The sequence below is a fragment of the Mytilus californianus genome, unplaced genomic scaffold (assembly GCF_021869535.1).
Source record: "Mytilus californianus isolate M0D057914Y unplaced genomic scaffold, xbMytCali1.0.p SCAF_12, whole genome shotgun sequence".
Taxonomy (NCBI): Eukaryota; Metazoa; Mollusca; class Bivalvia; order Mytilida; family Mytilidae; genus Mytilus; species Mytilus californianus.
In genome coordinates this window covers 20,619,586-20,641,513 of record NW_026262604.1, presented here as the reverse complement: position 1 = coordinate 20,641,513, position 21,928 = coordinate 20,619,586, and the positions used below count along the sequence as shown (strand labels likewise).

General features: G+C 33.2%; 1 protein-coding gene across 1 annotated transcript; it reads right to left on the bottom strand.

Moving 5' to 3' along the window:
- Positions 1 to 3,016: 3,016 nt before the first annotated feature.
- On the bottom strand, positions 3,017 to 15,936 carry LOC127721527 (uncharacterized). The gene is made up of 6 exons (XM_052228286.1): positions 14,837 to 15,936; positions 13,086 to 13,415; positions 11,475 to 11,951; positions 10,773 to 10,834; positions 8,518 to 8,615; positions 3,017 to 5,364 (listed from the first exon to the last, which is right to left on the bottom strand). Exons 1-6 carry the CDS (start codon positions 15,363 to 15,365, stop codon positions 5,223 to 5,225), a joined length of 1,638 nt encoding a protein of 545 aa, XP_052084246.1. The 5' UTR covers positions 15,366 to 15,936; the 3' UTR covers positions 3,017 to 5,222.
- Between the last annotated feature and the right edge of the window lie 5,992 nt (positions 15,937 to 21,928).

The following is a 21,928-nucleotide window of genomic DNA, read 5'->3' as shown; positions in this document are numbered from 1 at the left end:
ACTATAAATTTTCACTTCTTCGTACTATGAACATCAAAATTATTTATTTTGTAAAAATATTTCCTTTCTCCATTTGTACTGTACACGTATACCTAACAACAAAATTATTCATTTACCTGTGTTTAAAGTAATTGCAAATCGCAGATATTTTTGTTCAAGCATATTGCTTTTCTTAAATTGTTTAACATTTCACAGCGGTATAACATGTTACTTTAATTATTCTTCCCTTAGTTTATTTATTTTGTATTTACATTGTATCATAGATCAAATTTATTTGTTCAATGAAAGTTCACTGGTGTTAATATGTCTTTTGATTGAGTTAAGTCATTTCAATTGATATTTTATAGTGTGTCTTTCTATGTTGTGATGTTACACTATTGTTTGCACCTGTCCTAAGTCAGGAATCTGATGTTCAGTAGTTGTCGTTTGTTGATGTGGTTCATAAGTGTTTCTCGTTTTTCGTTTTTTATATTTTATATAGACTAGAACGTTGGTTTTCCTGTTTGAATGGTTTTACACTAGTAATTTTTGGGGCCCTTTATAGCTTGCTGTTCGGTGTGAGCCAAGGCTCCGTGTTGAAGACCGAACTTTGACCTATAATGGTTTACTTTTATAAATTGTTACTTGGATGGAGAGTTGTCTCATTGGCATGCACTCATACCACATCTTCTTATATCTATATATCAATAAACTTAACATAATCAAAGACCAAATGAACCCAGTCAGATTGACATTTTATACACCAAATATTGTTGAACTTTTATATATATTGTATTTCAAAATTGACCTAATTATAAACACTTAACGTTGGTTGACAAATGAACCATGAATGTGAGCTAGATCAAGGTCAGATGAACCTGCCAGACAAACACATACGCCTTTCAAACATTCCACACACCAAAATAGTTGACATATTGCTGATAGTATCTAAAAATCGATCTAGTTCACAAAAACTGAATGTTGATCACTGAAATGAGATCAAGGTAAGGTGAATCATAAAAAAAATTTAAAGAACCTAAGTGAGCGCGCTCACATACCCCACGTCCCAACATTGTCACTGGAGAAATAAAATAACTAAGAAAAAAAAATTGTATAAGAAAAAAAAATTGAATCATAATTTCCTGTCGATATGCACATCTACGTAGTATGTCCTTATTATCTACAAAGTTTCATGAAATTCTGCTGTGTGGTTTCGGAGGAGTTGCAATGACAAACTGTTGCAGTAGTATATTGAAGCAAAAAAGTTCAAAGGGGCATAACTCCTAGAAAAAAAAGTGAATCGTAATTTCCTGTCGATATGCACATCTGCATAGTATGTCCTTTTTATCTGAAAAGGTTTCATGAAATTCAGTTGTGTGGTTTGAGAGGAGTTGCGATGACAAAAGGTTGCAGTAGTATATTGGGCAAATAAGTTCAAAGGGGCGTAACTCCTGGGAAAAAAATTGATTCGTAAATTCCTGTCGATATGCACATCTACATAGTATGTCCTTATTATCTGAAAAGGTTTCATGAAATTCTGTTGTGTGGTTTGAGAGGAGTTTCGATGACAAGAAACAGGACTGACGGACTGACAGACGGACAGACAGACGGACGGGTCAAAAACATTATACCCTTCGCAAAAAAATTTGCGTGGGGTATAATAATATGCTTAAGAAATCACTTTACCATGAAAACAAAGTCAAGGACAATCGGCATGTCAGACCGTAACATTAGAACACATGGCATCTGTATACATAATAGCAAGTAACCAGGTCCTTTACTTTCAGTAATATAAAGCTTAATATAAAGTTTATGCTATTGGTGGTTTCGCATCTCAATTTCACATTCAGGGGAGACAAAAACCGAATGCAAAGTAACAGGGTTGCGTTCAATATCGTAGCGGCTACGTAGATTTATGACTATTGAACGAGTAGCTAGCCTAGCTGCTATCAATATCTATGTATCAGCTAGGCTTGCTACACGTTCAATAGTCATAAATCTACGTAGCACTATGTAGCCACTACGATATTGAACGCAACCCAGATCTTTTATTACTGTTCTTCTTTATCTCATAGTCACAGTGAGGCTGTCAACTGGGAGCAAAAGCTCTCACCTAAGTGCAAGCATGGGACAATCTCTAGCACCAATTTGAGTGGAATTCTTTGTTTGATGTCAATCCATTCTTTGTCCAGAATAAAACTTTTTTTTTCTGTCTGCTAATTTGGTACTATCAGAGAAAATGAAATAATATATTCCTTTGAGGTCTTTAAAGTTTGCATCTACCATTGAAATCCAAACTCAACTGCACAGCATGGATTAAAATTTCTTTTAGCATTCAAGCATTCTTTTACAGGGGTAAAAAAATATCAATGTGATCAAACATAGTCCAAAACGGGTTCAAAACAAGTGAAACACAAAGAATTCAAAGTAAATCTTTTGGTACTGTGAAAATTACAGATTGGGGAGCAGATTCAACTTTTGAATTCCATAGAGAATTTTCCAAAGAACCAAGTGTGTTTTATTTAACTATTTACAGTTCATTAATTCCTCTGTTCACCTTGGATTAACTAATCTCTTGTACCATGAGAACCAGTCAACTTTTGCTTATTCAACTATGTATCATAATGAATATCTGCCTCTAAGACGACCATTGCTGTATTAAATTTGTCATAGCCGCATGTCCTTGTTCTCTTTTGATGATATCACCAATATCTTAGTTCTCATGAGGAACACAATGGGTACCAACACATGTGGAGTAGGATCTTCATACCCTTCAGGAGAACCTGAGTTTACCCCTGGTTTTTGGTAGGGTTCGTGTTGCTTAGTCTTTAGTTTCGTGTGGTATTTTGTAGACTGTTGTTTGCATTTTTCATTGTTTTCTTTTTAGCCATAGGATTGTCTGAATTTTTCAACTTTTTTGATTTTTGTTTTTTCTTCTCTTTTTTTTTAATAAACATTGATAAAATCTCCAACCCCTGTTTTATACTTTTCTTATCTTAGGAACACCGAATCTGACAAAAAATGATTAAACATGAAATGTTTTCAATTTTTATAGTTTCACATCAAATACATTAAATTCATCAACAATTTAATAAAAATCTGGGAAAACAAATATAAATACCTGGAATCAAATCTACAACTCTGCATGATTAAAATATAACACTACCAGGCCTGACTAAAGTAGTCATCCATGCCTTACTCAGAATAGAAAATTTTATAACAACTACATTGTATAAAGCTACATTTTGAACTTCACTTTATAAGTCATTTTCATAAATATTGTTCAACAGACATCAATGAATTAGAATTTGCCACATCTAAATTTATGCCAACCAACTACACATTAAACCTTTATTCATACTGTAGACTCATTTATTTTTGCAGGATAAGAAAAATTGTATTTTTATTTTATTTCATGATTTTGCATAAGTCTGCTAACAAACCTATAGGAAATTTGTACATTCTGGAACTCTTAGATTCATGCAAACGAAAATTGGTATCCCAAGAATCATAATGAATCTACAGTATATGCCAACCAATACTATAAACTCAGAAATTATAACGATGCTTGTATAAATGCAAATAATGTGACTCCTTGGGTATCACAATAAGATCTCACATTCTGTTATCAGATACATATATCTGTATGCAGCTAGTACACAATTTTAATTAGGGGCCAGCTGAGGACCACCTCCGGGTGCGGGATTTTCTCGCTGCATTGAATACCCATTGATGGCCTTTGGCTGTTGTCTGCTCTTTGTTAGGTTGTTGTCTCTTTGACATATTTCCTATTTCCATTCTCAATTTTATTTCCTAAAATCGCAATAATTGAACTCGCATTTTTGTTCATTTTTCAAAAATCGCAATAATAAAGGCACGTCATAATTTTTGAATTTACAGTATCTGATGTACACATGCACTCCATAATTTTTTCTATATATTTTTTTACTTCCCTCTCAAATCATGCAGAAGAAATTCTAATGAACATGAAACACAAACATTAACAATCATGGATACACATATGAAATAACATAACAGAATAGCTGCAATTCATTCAGACAGTTCTTCTATTTTCTGTTTATTTCACAAGTACGATTTTCAAACTTTCATAATGAAGACAGTCATCAAGTGTTATCAAACAGAAAATGGAATCTTTTGATTAATTGATTGATTGATTTAATGTTTGTATAATGTCCAATGGCAAATATTTCATTCATATTCGTAAGAGATTTTTATAGCCCCTAAATATAATTTAAACATTTGACACTCAAATTTAATAACGGTATCGATATTTTTTAAATGAGACTAAACAACAAAATTATTTCCCACTCATAACTCTTACATAAATGAACAAAAAGAAAAAATACTCTTTTAAGAGTAACTTGTAATATGCTTAAAACCTCCAGAAAAATACTATTTATTAAATGCATTTTAGAACATGACTGACAAATTAAGTTTTCATGACATACATATATTAAAAACGCACATGCTTCTCTAGTTTTTTTTCTCCAAATAACCCTTAATTTTGCCAATGAAACCATTAAGATTAATTTCTGGTCAAAGTATTGGTCACCCTTTTAAAAAGTCATATTTAAAATTATATTATAAGAAAATGTAAACCCAAGTTACTAAAATAAATATGGATAACATATATTATAAAGACAAAACTCATTAAAATCATAAAAACTTATACAATGCTTTTACTTATCAATTATGCTAAACTGAAGCTTTATCTAAACTTTGAGATAAAATCTTCTGTTTCAATATTATCTCTTTAATTGTCTATTTCAATGTAAATGAAAGAAGATGCTGGGATAATTTTTCCATAGTTTTTTTTTTCATGACCTTATGCTTATGCCCCCCTTTTTGATTGTCAAAATAATTTAAAATCTCATGTTTTTCACGATATATATAAAATTTTAGTATAAAATCGTCCAATAAATTTATTAACAACAATTATGTCACTTTGAAAAACCTGGATCTGCCCGTTTTGTTCATTTATAATGCCGGAATCAACAAAAAAGAACATAGCAATTTTCTATCATAGTGTATACACAACACTCAAAAATCAACCATTTACATGATTTTTTACAATATAGTTTTTTACAAAAATTCCCTGTATTATCAAATATATAAATGGTTCAAATTTAGCATTAAACTATACTTTATAAATATTTCAAACCAATCTAAGCACTTTGAACAATCGTAACAATGAAATCGTTATAAATAAAGATAACCCCAGTTTATAACTGGTTTTGATTAGACCTCAATCTAAAATTATACAACAGATTCCTTTGAGGAAAGTCTGTAACTGTTTCACAATCTGTAACAATTCTTTGTTTCTTCGGCTGTGTAACATGATCACTAAGTGCTAAGTTTCTTTGTCTGAAACATAAAAATACATTATGTAGCACACTTAGATGTGTCTGTTTGCCAAAGTATTATTGTTCATACATTGCCAAATACACGAAAGCTCAATTTTTTGTTACAAGCTGGGTCAAAAAGCTTTAAAACAAACAAACTATGTAAATATTTAAAGAGGCATGGAAATTAAGATCACACATTATCAGTTAATATGTTGTATGTGTTATAATAAGTTATCTATGCATTATTAGTTTTTCTCTGTATTCTGTCATATTTGTCATATATGTAAATATAAAATTGAGAATGGAAATTGGGAATGTGTCAAAGAGACAACAACCCGACCAAAGAGCAGAAAACAGCCCAAGGCCACCAATGGGTCTTCAACACAGCAAGAAAATCCCGCACCCGGAGACGGGCTTCAGCTGGCCCCTAAACAAAAATGTGTACTAGTTCAGTGAAAATGGACGTCACACTAAACTCTGAAACATATAATAGAACTAAAGTTAACAAAACATACAAGACTAACAAAGGCCAGATGCATGTGGCGGGATTAAACATGTTTTGTGAGATCTCAACCCTCTCCCTATACCTCTAGCCAATGTAGAATATACCTTGTTATTTTCCAAAAGCAATGTTGTTGCTAATGCAACAAAGATTCATTTATTCAATACATCATGATAACATAACTTAAAAAAATTTGGACTTTCAGTCATAAAACATTACTCAGTACTTCATGTTCATGGAGTAAACGTTTTGATAGGTTTATAACTGAGTCTGAGTACAATAATCATACTCAAAATTTTTATAACTGTAATCCCTGGCCTTGCAGTCATAAAAATTTTGAGCATGATTATCTTAATCAAATTCAGAATTCAACCAATAGATGATTCTAGATTTGGTGTTTTAAAAACATTTTGTATTCCCAAGTACTGAGAAAAGTTTGATGACTGAGAGCCCAATATTGGTTAATTTCTGGGTCTGAGTACAATAATCATACTAAAATCTTTTATGAATAACTCCTGGTCTCGGATAATTTTTTTTTATTAGTATTACTAAAATATTTACTGCATATATATTTTTTTGTACAATGAAAAGGCAAGCATACTAACTATATAACCACTCAAAATACCCTTTTTTACAACTGAGTGTTCTCATGCTGGAATTCTTTTGTGTGTTTATTCAATTATTTACTTTGGTACAAACTTATAGCAAGCTTATCCAACTTACATAATGAATAAAAAAATATAAAAAGATGTGGTATGATTGCCAATAAGACCACTCTCCAATATAGACCAAATGAAGTAGAAGTAAAAAAAAAAACTATAGAAGAATGAAGAACATTACAGTTTATAAAATCCAGTTACTTCCCCTTCCACATAAATATACTCAAACATAAAAATTGTTTCAATATCTAATGGGAAGATCAAACAGAACTGAATTGATGCATAATTTTAGTTCAAAATTTATTCCTCGTTATATTGTAGGTTATACTTTAAAACAGATGCAATTACTGGGAAAATGGCTATTGTTTGCTCAGTCAAATAATCTATAGTATAATTAGTTTTATTCTATTCCAAATGCAGGGTTTAAGCTAGGATTTTGAGGGCTTTAGTCACTTTTGCGCGAGATGAAAATCAATATTATTTTAGGTAACAGCAAGGGATCAAGCCATTGTCAAGGATGTATGTATATTACTAGCTATACATCTTTGTCAGACTTTGGAAGGACTAAGGCATCAATTTACTAGGCAGTTATTGCATGATTTGACTGATGTGTCACTTAAATATGAAGATTAGGATATACGATCTGAAAATCTAGTTCAAAATTTTACTTCAATTAGTTTCAGGGGACATTCCTGATCAACAAAAGTTGGGTTCCTTTTTTTTAAACCAGGAATCACAGTATAAATGAACTTGTTGAACTTTGCAAGACTATTACACTGCACAATCATTATCCTTATAAGACGTTTAAATCGATATTTTGAATTAATTGTACAAATTCACATGGAACGATTCCAATAACTGTAAATTGTAAATTGATCGAGAATTGATCACGTTTACTTTCGATTTTCAAATAAAATGTTAACGGGAAGTAACAAGTAGATAATAAATTTAGAATGAATCCCGATTCATCTACGGATTGGTTCAAATTTAAAAAAGGCAGGAAATTATCATTTTTTATTTCAATTTGCTGAGTAAGAACTATATTTGTCTCTCTCATTTATTTTGGCACTAAATTTATTTCGTATTTTACGTTTTAGTGTCTTATAAATTCATAGGAATACTTTCACGCATGCGCAGTATATCGTAAAGGAAGCACCTGTTTGACTCGTTGATGATGATGGAAGTTTCTAACGTGAAAACATTTCTGAGCGTTTTGAATAAAGTTCTATCTTTTTAATCGAAATTGAACGTTTTATATCAAAGATGACGAAAATACGATCATTTGACGAAACTACGACAAACGAACTGCAAATTATGATCGTTTTAGAAATATTGAAATTAAAAAGCGAACTGTCCGGGGGAAAATAATTTTGTTCAAATGACGAAACTACGACAAGCGAACTGCAAATTGTGGTCGTTGGCCTTGAGAAATATTGAAATTAAAATGCAGACTGACTAATTTTACTGGGGAAAATACTTAACCGGATTAGTGACCCATCCGATGGCGATAAGCGGATTAGCTGTAATCACAACTTTATAACACCTGTTGTAAATGTTAATTAGCTGAGGGTCATAAACTTGTCAGAAACATGTAGACAGGTAGAATTATAGTATTTTCAAGCGAAAATATTTTTACACTTTCCAAATTTAAGTGACGAAATTGATTTGAAATACTTTCGTCATTTTGAAAACAGTTTCGTAAATTACGAAAGTGACGAGCGCTAGCAAAATCACTGCAAATGATATTAATAAAATTTGCTAACGACCAGCACCTGAGTTCAGTCAGATTTGACTGACATAACGAGCCAAATTCAATGGGGATTCAAAGAAAAGCTGCATTTAATTAAAATTATACTTCAAGTAAATAAGATAGAAACTTCAGGTTAAAATTGATTGAAATGTTGAAAATGTTTTCCTCGTTATTTTTTGTTGGGAAACCCTAACCACACAAAATGTTTATCCTTAAATTGAAGTTAAATGCCTCCTTTTTTATTCATGTTAGTTTTCTTACAATTCTCTAAAAGCTCTCCTAGGTTCATCTTCTGGTATACAGGAATATGGTGATGAAAACGATAAACAATTCTCTTCTGATGACTTCCTATAAAAACTCTGAAATAAAAAAAAAAAACGCAATAAAGCCTGCTCTAGAAAAATATGAATGTAAATTGTTTAAACACTGATCTTTTATTTAACCTTCTTTCAAGTTTTCACTATTAGGCCAAAATAGAAAATATATGTCTGTTTACAGTTACCCGAAAAACCCCAAGTCATTTTATTTCAGTCATAAAGTGATAAATTAACTGAACTCATGTCAAAAGCAAAGTTTAGAGTTGCCAATAAATTTAATCAATTGCCTGATATATCTAAATGTTCACAATCGTGAATATGACAGCTGTTTTTACATGTTTTAGGAAACTCGCGACTTGTGTGATGAAATAAACACTTTGCCGCCATTTTGTTCAAACTAATAACCAAGGGCAATATTCCAATTATTAAAAATATGGGTTAACTCAGCCCACTGCAATACTGACCACATGACTCAAAATCATGTCACAAAAAATAAAATGGAAATATCGACCTACCTACCCTATTTTTTTCTGATGTGACCTTAAACAGACATATATTTTTTTGGGGTCTAAGTCACAAAGCCACCAGTGAGGCTTCTAAAATTGCTATTGGACCTATAAGAATCAAATGTTATGAAACTTATACACAATGCATATTACAATAAAACATGTTAGAAATTGGGTGACATCCCTTTTAGTCCTGAGGGGCCTGATGGTGGGGGGGGGGGGGGGGGTCTCATCACGATTCACGAGTTGATTTTTTTGTCAATCACGATTCACAGAAAATAAATTTCCGTGATCACGGATCACGAAAATATAAAAAAAAAATCTGTAAAAAAACGGATCACGATAGCGAAAATAACCCATCAGGCCCCTCAGTTCTCATGTTATAACCCTTTATAACGTTATATGCAAGCAGGACACATTGACACGCTCTCAATTTATTTCTGCCAGAAGACAGTAAACAAGTATATATTTTTTTGGACTAACAAGGTTACGAAATTATACAATTGAACCTTCATAGCATTTGGTTGAGGCAAACTTGTTAGAGAACAGAAACCAATATTGAGACGTACATACGGACAAGTGTAACACTTAATAACCCCTACCGTACGTAGACGGCGGGGCATAAAAAATTTCAAGTCAAGGAAGGATTTGTCTGAGGAAATGAATGCCCCCACTCAAGCTTTGCAATTTTCAAAGTTAAAAGGGGCATAACTCTAGAACAGTGTGTATGAGTTTCATAAAATTTGCCATAGCAAACTGAAGTTAAGAGTGCAGAAAAGAAAATGGGAAAGACGGAAGGTCAAGGTTACACTTACATTGTAAAAATGAGCAGGGCCCTACAAGGAGCACAAGTTTACAGTGAAGACTATTATCTTACAAGAATATGACAACAATTGTTATGATAGAAATTTTAATGGGGGATTGTCAAATTCTTGTATACAAAGCTTGGACATATAATTTGTATTTTAATCAGACTGATATTTCAATTCTTCATGACCCAAATGATGTACAACAAAAATGAACATATATATTCTTAAAATAGGTACAAAAGTGTGTTTTATCAAACTATTCACAGTTCATTAATTCCACTGTTCAACTTGGATTTATAGTCATTATCTTTTACCATAAGAACCAAATCCAACAAATGAACTGTTGCTATTCCACAGTTTTTGTTAACCTAGTATTGGACTAAGCATTATAATAAATATACATGTATGTGCCGAAGATGACCATAGATGTGTTTAAATTGTTATAGCCACAATCATATCCATGTCTATTATGATATCACTGATATCTCAGTTACCATAAGCCACACAATGGGTGCCATCACATGTGGAGCAGGATCTTCATACCATTCAGGATCACCTAAAATTATCCTGTGTTTTCTGATGGGGCTTGTGTTGCTCCGTCTTTAGTTTTCTGCATAGTGTTTTGTAGACTGTTGTGTTTTTCATTGTTTTCTCTTTAGCCATGGTGTTGTCCGATTTTCTACAATTCTTTATTTTTGATTTTTGCAATTGCACTCATATATTCATGATAATTTTACTAGTGATTTTCGTTCATAAAATTTTTGCAATCACATTAATTTGATTTCTCATTTTTGCCAGAGGATAAGGATTTGCAATAATAAATTCAAGCACCAATTTCTGAATTTACAATTTTTCTAATTGCTTGTATTAAAGTTGCAACTTACTCTCAATCTTGTCCTTCTGTAACCGTTATCATTTTGTTGACTATTACCATGGTTACCATTTTCTTGAGAATAAAAAAAAATAAATTACATAAAAATATGAATGTAATAATTGTAATGATGTAAACCTTTTCAAATTTGTAATAGCTTTTATTTGATCTTTTAATTCACAGTCAGCAATCAATAAAGCCATTTCTCTCAAATTACATTGTACATATATCCAAATTAAAAGCAAGTCATTAATGTAAATAACTAATTGATTTATCTGCTGGTTTTCAAATGGTACGGTTTGAGCATTCCTAATGAGGGTAAATCCAGAGAGCTTTGAAAGCTCATCATCGTTAACTGGTACATTTTGTAAGTGTTATTTTAATACAATTTGTAATTTTTTTTTATTTGTAAATTTCGGCAGATAGAATAAGAAATCAGTATACACGTACTACACATTAATTTTGAAAATGTCTGTTTTCTGGCACGATTTTATCAAATGTTTGAATTTGTAAAAAGTAATTTTAGTATATCAAATCGAGCAGAGCATATAAACTTTATAACAATTATCCTAGAAAATTTGTTAGCATGGAAATCATTTCATAGTTTAACCTAGTACATTTTTTATGTTTGGTTGGGTAAACTTGTTAAACATGGCTGCCCAGAGAAACGGCTTACACAAAATTGATATAAATGTATGCAGCTTATTTTCCTTACCTAGTTCTCTAATACATTGATGATATTCGTCTTCTGCTATTTTGACCTTTAACTTGACCCACTTTGCATGACACGATTTGAGCAAACTTTTATTAACTAGACCCTGCTGAAATTTATCTAACAAATGTCCGTGGGAATATTTTTCCCATAAGTCTCTGGCACCATCTACCGAATTACAAAGTAAAGAAAATCTAATACTTCCATTAGATATATCATGCATTGAACGACCATGTTCACACAACATTTTGAGAGTATTCATAACTTCCATTGATTCTCTTAAAATTTCATTAGTTTGTGATAATTCTTTTTTAAATTGTTCAAAAGCAGCTGGAGTTGTGTCCCGTCTTCGAATTGCAAGGTATGCTGTCTTTGACATGATGAGGATCTGTTCTTCTACTTCCTGACACGAGCAGAGAGGTTTTTTCTTGTTGGGGATTGGTGCCACATCTTCACAGTCTACATTAATACTTAATTCACCTGTTCAAAAAGAGTTTTAAAAATTATATACAGTATTTAGAAAAATTTATTGCCTAGAGGCAAACCAAGACTTTCTCTCGATTTCACAGGGCTCACACTACTTCAGAATCATAGAGTGTGACTTCTCTTTTAAAAACTGATAGGGAAAATTGGTGAGACTTAATAAAAAGAGAAGTAATCGCTAGCTCCAAGAGCTTTTATGTTTGGTATTACAGTGTAACCTGTCTAAACCGAACCTCTTCAGGACTCAAGATTTTGTTACATGTACATGTAGGTTTAATCAGGTTCACAACACATATCATTTGATATGACTGGACTTTAGAACATGTATGGTTTTTGATTTATGCATGATTCGGTTTAGACAGGTTTCACTGTACAATGATATATACAATGTATCTTGCATAATGCAATATATTCTTCTAATTTAATTCTTTTTTGTACTGTACAATATCAATTATTTCATTGATTCCTATCGTCAAAAATTGTTGTTTGTAAGTTTTTCCGTTTGTTCCAAAGAAGGAACCCTAGCATTGGAAGTGTGACTATCATGAGAATTAAGTAGTTATTTTCTGACAGTTAACATGGTTAAGTGTACATTTGTAGAATCATATGCGAAAACCAAAGATAAGTTTTGTATTGTGCTTAAGAGATAACACTAGATTACAATTAGTACACAAATACATGTATAAAATCAACCCTCTTAAAATTATTAAAGAATTTGTATAATGGAATTTACCATTAAATCAAGTTCATAAAACACAATTTTCAAAAAATTTTATAAAATTGAGAATGGAAATGGGGAATGTGTCAAAGAGACAACAACCCGACCATAGAGCAGACAACAGCCGAAGGCCACCAATGGGTCTTCAATGCAGCGAGAAACTCCCGCACCCAGAGGCGTCCTTCAGCTGGCCCCTAAACAAATATGTATACTAGTTCAGTGATAATGGACGTCATACTAAACTCCAAATTATACACAAGAAACTTAAATTAAAAATGATACAAGACTAACAAAGGCCAGAGGCTCCTGACTTGGGACAGGCGCAAAAATGCGGCGGGGTTAAACATGTTTTTTGAGATCTCAACCCTATGCATATTTTGATTTTATTACAAGTACTAATGCTAAAAATATACCTGGAACTCTTTTCCGCTTTTGTCTTTTTTTGGACGGAGGTTTTGGAATCGGATCTTCCAACAGGTCAGCTAAGTAACCCTGTAAAGTTTTATGTAAAGATCTGACAAATTCATAAAATGCTCGGTCAGACCTTCGAACTAAATTGTTTAACAATTCCTCATTCATGGCTTCTCTTGTATTTTTCTCCTTTATCCGACTGACATCAGCAGTGGTCAAGACTTTGTTTGCGATGAGGTCATTAAATATGTCATCAGGAATCATGCTCTCGACTAATGTGTCTCTATTTGACTGCAGTTTTGACTTGTGCTCTTTACTCATCACTTTATCCACTGAAAAACACAATGATACATGTATATACTGTATTAAAACAGTTTTTAATAATGACTGTTTTTATAGCCAACTATACGGTAAGGGTTTTTCTTATTGTTGAAGGCTGTACAGTGGCCTATAATTGCTTATTACCAATTCATTTCAACTCTGGTTGATATATGCAGTAGTCTCATTGGCAATCATAGCACATCTCCTCATTCTTATAAGGGGACGAAGTCCCCTATTACAGTAGAAAAATCAATAAAAAAAAAAAAAAAAAAACGGGAAAATTTCCCGAAATTTTCATTGTAATAATGAACTCAAAATCATTAACTTTTTTTTGTAACTTTTTTTAATTCCCGCATTTGCGCAGAAATCTACTTCCTTCTTCCGGTCTCGTTTGTCATGAGACTTTGAGTGAAATATATATTTATCAGTCCAGTAAAATATAGGAAGGAACACAATAACAATTTCATTTCTAATTATTCTTTGATATGAAAAAACGTTACCTGATGATAGCGTTTCTTTGTCTACATTGAATATGACGTCATAACTAAAATCCCTAACAACAGAACCAAAATCGGAAACGTTACGGTATTTCCGTTTCTTTTTTAACAGATTTAGAACTTAAAATATGTTTGAATTAAAAAAAATAATTTATATAGACTTCGTTCCCTTTCACAGGTAATGCCTGCCTCATATTATTAACAATAAGAACATTTGCATATTGGTTCTGTGTACATTGTAAAAGCAAAATAAGTGTGTTTAGACTTTGATTAATTCCATTTAAATACAACATTGTACAATGCTTGTCTTCTGTTAAAAGAAATTCTGACAAATTGATATATGCAGTCTGATAGGAATCTGCTCTTCCTGACATGAGCAGAGAGGTTTTTACTTGTTGGGGAGTGGCACAACTCTCCGGTGGAAAATTGCTTCATTGGCAACTATACCATATCTTCTTATTTTTATATATTTACATGCTTAACCACAGGCCCACCAGCTTTAAAGATCTACCTTGCTACAGGCCAATAGAATCTTAACTAACAAAAATTTAAAATTAAAGCTTGTAGCCTGTACATGTTGATAAGGTATATGTTATTATGTACATGAGTGTAATGTATATAAAAAGAATATGTGGTATGATTTCCAATGAGACCACTCTCCACAAGTGGCCTACGTGTATTCTAATTTCTTCTAAGTGATTCCTTTTTTTGGTTTGTTTCACAATTGTATGGCATGCCTATTAGACCAGTAATAAATTATTTTTTTCCATTTAGGAGCACCTTCTTGTCATCAGTTGATCTGAAGTTACTTGCTTTCTTATAAGTATTTATAGTACATCTTTTTGGCTAGTTTTTCTGCAATATAATTCATACATTTGTAAAAAAATTTATTGGTACTGTATACAAATGTATATACCATTAAACAGATGGCTTACAATTTTTCGAATCTTTGTCTTCATCTGATTCTGAATCTTCACCACTTTCATCTCTTCTTGAAGAGGATGTTTCAGCTGAACGACGATTTGACAAATTTTTCAATCTTTCTCTCTGTTCATTCAACATGGATGTCAACCCACTTGATTCTGCAAGTCTATTTTTATCCAATGTTCCTGGACTTGGACTGCTAGACATGTAGCCAGAACTAAGACTGGTAGTTGAAGATCCTTTTAAGGATTTGACAGATTTACTTAACTCTTTGTACTGTTTTTCAAGACGAAATCTTTCAGCATTTTTTTTTGCAAGCTTTTCCTTCTCTTTTTCTAACTGTCTAATTTTTTCTATTAAATGACTGTCATCTTGAGCTTCTTCACAGTTATCCGAATCCGCATCAGAATTATCGGCCATTTTGTACATTAAATAATTGAATACACTTTGTCTATTTATCCATTTCTCCTCTGGACTCTGACTTGTGTCAGATTCCCCACTACTGTCCAATTTTACAGGAGTACAATGTGGATTGAACATAAATAAAGATATGTACAACTTGGTAAAAATCAAGTTCAACTTTCAATCACAATAAATTGCTGCTTTGTGTTAGTTTGATATGCATATGAATTCAATAGATCAAAAGTACAAAGAATTATTGGTAATCAAACAATGCAAACAGATAAATTTTTCCTTCAAAGCTTAAAGTTCACTCTTATTCATACAGGTGTCCTTTGGAACTTGTTTTGTGTATTCAGTCATACCTATGTACACACATTCTAGGATTATAAACTTGTCAGAACATGTTGAAATCAATGGCCGTGATAAGATATCTACCTACAACTATTACAACAATGGGTATTTAGTACCTAGGTAACGCAAATTAGCCCTGCCCACCTTTTCACGCTCCATCACTGACACATTTTTTGACCGTCTTTACGCCGTTTTTGGTCATCGCAATTCTTTTTCGATACGGAATTCAATAGCATTTTTGAATATGAAGGGTCATGAACTTGGTAGCATGTTGGTTTCGTGTCATATATTGTGTTATTTGTACATTTACAGACATAAATATGTTCAGTGTTTGATTTGGCCGCCCAAACAATGTTGGCGGAAGTGAGCCTCTATTTGATATTAGCTAACATTTTTTACCTTCCAAATTGAAGAGCTCATAGAGACAGAATTTGCCACGCCCACTAAATCTTTTAATTTGAATATGACACATGCTACTACTTTGAAATTTAAATAGACTTATTTCGATAATTATTTGGAAAATAGGTGACTGATTTGATTACAAAACAACAGTCTTTCGCAGTTAAAAAATCCGTTCATTATAAAAAATTATATGTTACAGGCATTTTCTAAATTTAGGCATTTTGTAAAATGCCTGAAAACTGTAGGCATTTTCTAAAATGCCTGTAACAATCAGGCATTTTATATTTTGACTAATTTTTTCAGGCTTTTTACAAAATCGCCTGGAAAAATTGAAAGGCAAATTGTTACAAAATGCCTGAAATTATTTTATAGAATGAAATTTTAACACTGAAAGTATTGAACAACTATGATAATTACTTATTATAAATTTAACGGTTGCATTTTAAAAGTTTTAATATGGTAATCTAAAATAAATTCTTCTGAATTATTTAAAATTCACACAAGCACTCGTCAATTATTTGTTATTTCGTGAAATGTTTGGATGACAGGTTCTGTTACGCATGTCCTGATTTTTATATATTTTGTTTTTTGCAAATACATCGTTTGGCTTTAAATCTGGTCAATACTACAATCACAGTTGGTGAAAACCGTCCATGGCACATTCAACGCTGTCAATACGTTTATGATAAAACACATAAAGTGCGAAACAACATGGGGGTTTTGCAAAAAACATACACATGAATATCTTCTTTACATCTGTTCCCAAAAGATTAAAAAAAACAGTAGATCGATTAGATTGCTTTACATCTTTTGGCTTATTAGAGCATTCAACAGGCTGAAGCAGATCTTCGTCAGCCGGTGATGCATGTATAGCAGGAAAAGCTTACCATGTCCACGCACCCCGTCTGGCTTCGTATGGAATGCATGCGATCCCTCGGGTTTTGTTTCTCAGTTACCTTGATTTGTCTCATCTTGATCGATTTTCTAGATTTTATCAACGGTAAAGTACTCTCCGGCGCCTAAATTCATCAGATAGTAAAGACCCTAGAATTCACAAGCGGCATTGAAGATGAAGATACTCATATCTTTGCATCACAAACAATCACGGCCTTGTATGGTGAACACCTAAAGAGGGGAATCACTTTGATTGTGCAGGATGTATAAATTCTCATTTTTTCTGAATGAGGACATTAAATCTGATGCCTTGTGTAAGGAGAGTGCCACACTCTCTGCAAGTTAAGAACTCTTTAACCGCTCCGTAGGTGGCCTGTTGGAAGACAACATTTCTGTCCCTATCCAACATACCTTCATTTCAAGTGGCAGTCGAAATTCCAGTCCTTTATATGAGTCAATCCATTGCAAAACTTATTTAATTTATTATCAATATTTTCTCTTCCCAATTATTCATAAAATATTTGCTACTGAACGCAAACAATCAACAATCAGTCATGCAATGAAACCCCATCCTTTCTTTTCTCTGCACCATATTGTTTTGATTCTAGATTTTCTAAAGATTGGGTAGTTAATTTTGTTCTATTGCAAGAACAATTTGTCCTTCTGGAGTGAGGTCGTGGAGAGGTTGTTTCATATGTGTATATTTATGTTTTGTGTTTGTCTTGTGGTTGTGGTATTATTAAATGCAAATTTTTATTTAGTTTTGTTTGACGCCCAATTGACAGATCTATTTGATTGTCCCCCTTACTAAAAGAACACAGAAGTGAAATTTTCACTTCTTTACATTTGGCCATTAACTAACTTATTGCACCCCTTTTAGGGAGCTACCATTTGATTTTTATGGGGGGGGGGGGGGGGGGGGGGGGGGGGGGGGGGGCTAGGATGAAAAATTTTGTTCTGCATTTTTTTTCAGTTGTAATCTCTGTCCTGCCTTTTTATTTTTCATTCTATTCGGTCCTGCCTTTTTTTTTTAGTTTATCCTGACTTTTTTTTACATAAATTGTCATCCTGCCTTTTTTTTTTGCAAAGTGTCTCATCCTGCCTTTTTTTTTTACTCAAAACTCCTGTCCTGCCTATTTTTTTCAAATTTCATCCTAGCCCCCCCCCCCCCCCCCCCCCCATAAAATTCAAATGGTAGCTCCCTTATTGCACCCCTTTTACAACTTGAGAATCACATGAAAAAAATAGGATTTTCTTCAATTTGCACTTTGCACAAACATGTAAAAAAAATCAGGTGCGGGTCAAGGTGATTGGCAAGCCAACGTAGGGAGTGATACTTGTAAAGAGTGTATGTATTTATATATCATATATTGACGTTACCCGGGTCCCTGCCCCCCTTAATTCGCATATGAAAATATAACCATTATTGCTTAACATAACACATTCCCACCCAGATTCATCTATCACAGGGGCTCGGTTTATGGAAACAATTTTTAATCATCGTCTCCTTTTTTTCTTAATTCACAACGATAAAATATTGTTTTATCCAAACTATAGTGAACTGTAAAGGCAGGGCGGATTCACGATTTTTGAATGTTTCCGGAATTTTCGAAAACGTAATATGTATCGCCGAGCTGAGCGAGTCGAAAATGTTTTTGGACGATTTTATACCAAAACAATCAAAGAAAGAGCATTAACATACATTTTATAATCAAAATAAGGAATACATTTTATAATCAATATAATATTGTTCGGGTCCACACATACACGAAAACACTATGATGAACACGGCGTCGCCACAACACCACCAGTTTGTCTCCTATGCTTGTCACCTCGAATTGAAAAACACTTAAAAAGAAGACTCAAAACTAAACAATAATGTTCTATAAGATAGATATATATACTAGAACTTATTCCTATTCTATTGCAAAACATTATTCTCAACCCCGTCAGTCTCAAATTAGATCTTCCCATAAAAATTACTACAGACAAATAAGATGCAACAAAGAGATATTCAACTTTCATAAATAACCAAAGTCATGATCAGGAACCTGTAATTCAGTGGTTGTCGTTTGTTGCTGTGTTTCATATTTGTTTTTCGTTCATTATTTTGTACATAAATTAGGTCGATAGTTTTCTCGTTTGAATTGTTTTACATTTGTCATTTCGGGGAATTTTATAGCTGACTATGCGGTATGGGCTTTGCTCATTGTTGAAGACCGTACGGTGACCTATAGTTGTTAAGTTCTGTGTCATTTGGTCTATTGTGGAGAGTTGTCTCATTGGCAATCATACCACTTCTTCTTTTAATATAAAGACTGGAATAAATTATTCCAAAACATTAGCAAAATTGTCTCGTCAGACACTCACTCATAAGGTGTTTATTGACACTTATACACACCTGCAATCAATAAATCACCTGTTTTCATCTTATAAAAATTAGAAGTTGTGGTATGATCGCCAATGAGACAACTCTCCACCAGAGATCATATTTCGTAGAAGAAAGCAACTATAGGTCACCATACAGCTTTCAATAAAGAGGAAATCACATATCGCACAGCAAGCAGTATAAAGGCCCCATATGACAATTGTAAAACAAACGAGAAAACTAACGGCATGATTTTTGTACAAACCAATAATTAACTAGAAACAAATATGATATACAACAACAAACAACCACCATTGAATTACATGTTCCTGACTTGGGAAGGTACATACATAATGTGACGGGGTTTAACATGTGAGCGGGCGCCCACCTACCCGTTATAACAGAATTCTGATGGTTTCCCGTAACCGAAAAACCGGAGAAGAAGAATAACGTTAATGATATCAAACCATTACTGTTAAACTAGCACCAAGATTTATATAAAATATAGAATGGAAATGGGGAATGTGTCAAAGAGACAACAACCCGACCAAAGAGTAAAAAAACAGCCAAAGGCCATCAATGGGTCTTCAACACTGCGAGAAAATCCCGCGCCCGGAGGCGGACTTCAGCTGGCCCCTTAACAAAAATGTGTACTAGTTCAGTGAAAATGGAGGCCATACTAGTATATGTATACTTTCAATGTACGGTATACAACAGTATGTACCACCATATCCGTGTAATACAAAAAACAAATCTTGATCTCTAATAGTGTCTCGATGGTGTTTACAAATTAGATAACAATGGGACAAAAAATAAAGAATGGAGAAAAAATGACAAAATATAAGATGGTGTGCTAGACCGAGAGGTTAAAAACTTTTTGAATAAGGACCAAAATATCGTTTTCCATCTAAAATAGATTTGAAACAGTATCGTCAGGTCATAAAATACCGGCGCTCTTTCATCGTATTGTAAAAATTGGTGTAAACGGGAAATCGGATAAAAAAAAATCTCTTGATTCTTGTTTAAATAAATGTACTGAATGTTGTGTGTATTCGAATATCACATTTTGAAAACAATTTATAAATACATAAAAGAGTACATAATACGCCTATTTCTAGAATAAGAAACACACTTCAAGTACTCGCAAACGGTTTGTACAAGTTTGTAAAATATTTTTTCATCTTGGCCTCTAGTAAGTGTTCTACAACTAATCTTTCAGTGCTTTTAACTATAAAAATAAGAAGATGTGGTATGATTGCCAATGAGACAACTCTCCACAAGAGACCAAATGACATGGAAGTCTTAGATGCATGATTTTTTTTTCTTTAGTTGTTATTGGCTTTGAAGAAGCTGTCAGTAACTGCGAGTACTCTCAGATTTGTACTTAGTGTCTTTCTGTTGTGTGGATGTACAAGTGCCCGTCCACGTCCACTCTGTTTTTGTTAGATGTTTTTCTATTTGTATCCATCTGATGAGTTAAGCCTTTTTCAACTGATTTTTATAGTTTGTTCTTATATTGTACAGTTACACCACTGTCCCAGGTTAGGGGAGGGTTGGCGGCTTCAAACGAGTTTAACCCCGCCACATTCTGTATGTGCCTGTCCCAAGTCAGGAGCCTGTAATTCAGTGGTTGAACTGGCTGTCAGTAACTGTGAGTACTCTAAGCTAGATCTGTACTAAGTGTCTTTTTTGTTATGGGGATGTATATATACCCTGCCACGTCCGGTCTGTGTTTTTACTAGACGTTTTTCTGCTTTGTCTCAATCTGATGAGTTCAGTCATTTTCAACTGATTTTTATAGCTTGTTCTTATGTTGTACTGTTACACCACTGTTCCAGGATAGGGAGAGGGTTTTGCGCCAGAAAACTAGTTTAACCCCGCCACATTCTATATGTCCCTGTCCCAAGTCAGGAGCCTGTAACTGAGTGGTTGTCTTTTATTGTTGTTTCTCATATTTGTTTTTCGTTTATTGTTTTTTTATAGTTTGTTCTTGTGTTGTGCCGTTGCACAATTGTCTCTGGTTATGGACAGGGATGGCGCCTTCGAACATGTTTAACTCCGCCACATTATGTATGTGCCTGTTCCAAGTCAGGAGCCTGTAATTCAGTGGTTGCGTTTGTTACTGCATATCATATTTTTTTTTCGTTCATGGTTTTGTGCATAAATCAGGCCGTTAGTTTTCTCGTTTGAATAGTTTTACATTTGTCATTTCGGGGCCTTTTATAGCTGACTATGCGGTGTGGGTTTGTTAACTTCTATGTCATTTGGTCTCTGGTGGAGAGTTGTCTTATTGGCAACCATACCACATCTTCTTATTTTTATATAGAATAGAAAATAATGGGGAAAAAAAGCACCCCATTATTCTCTATTTCTAGCTTTTGTTTGACCTATTTTTCTCTATTCTTTATTTTTTCCATATAGCTATGCTATAGTCTATTAGTTTGTAAGTGTTCTCTATCATTTTCATTTTATTTTTCAATAAAAATGTTTTTAGCCATAAAGTGGAATGGGCAATTGCACCCTAACCCCCGGCTCCTACGCCAGTGCAAACCATTTCTATAGCAAAACACATGCAATATTAAAAAATACACTGTCTCACTCACAGACACGCAAACTATTCATCTATGCAAATATAAAGCGAAAGAAGAGAACCAGTAAAAAGAGGGATAACTCTATTTGATATATC

Coding starts and splice junctions, on each gene's coding strand:
- LOC127721527 (XM_052228286.1), bottom strand. CDS start 15,365: ATGTTCAATCCACATTGTACTCCTGTAAAATTGGACAGTAGTGGGGAA. Junction 11,952..13,085: donor AAAGCGGAAAAGAGTTCCAG/GTATATTTTTAG, acceptor CTTTTTGAACAG/GTGAATTAAGTATTAATGTA. Junction 10,835..11,474: donor TCAATGTATTAGAGAACTAG/GTAAGGAAAATA, acceptor TTTATTCTCAAG/AAAATGGTAACCATGGTAAT.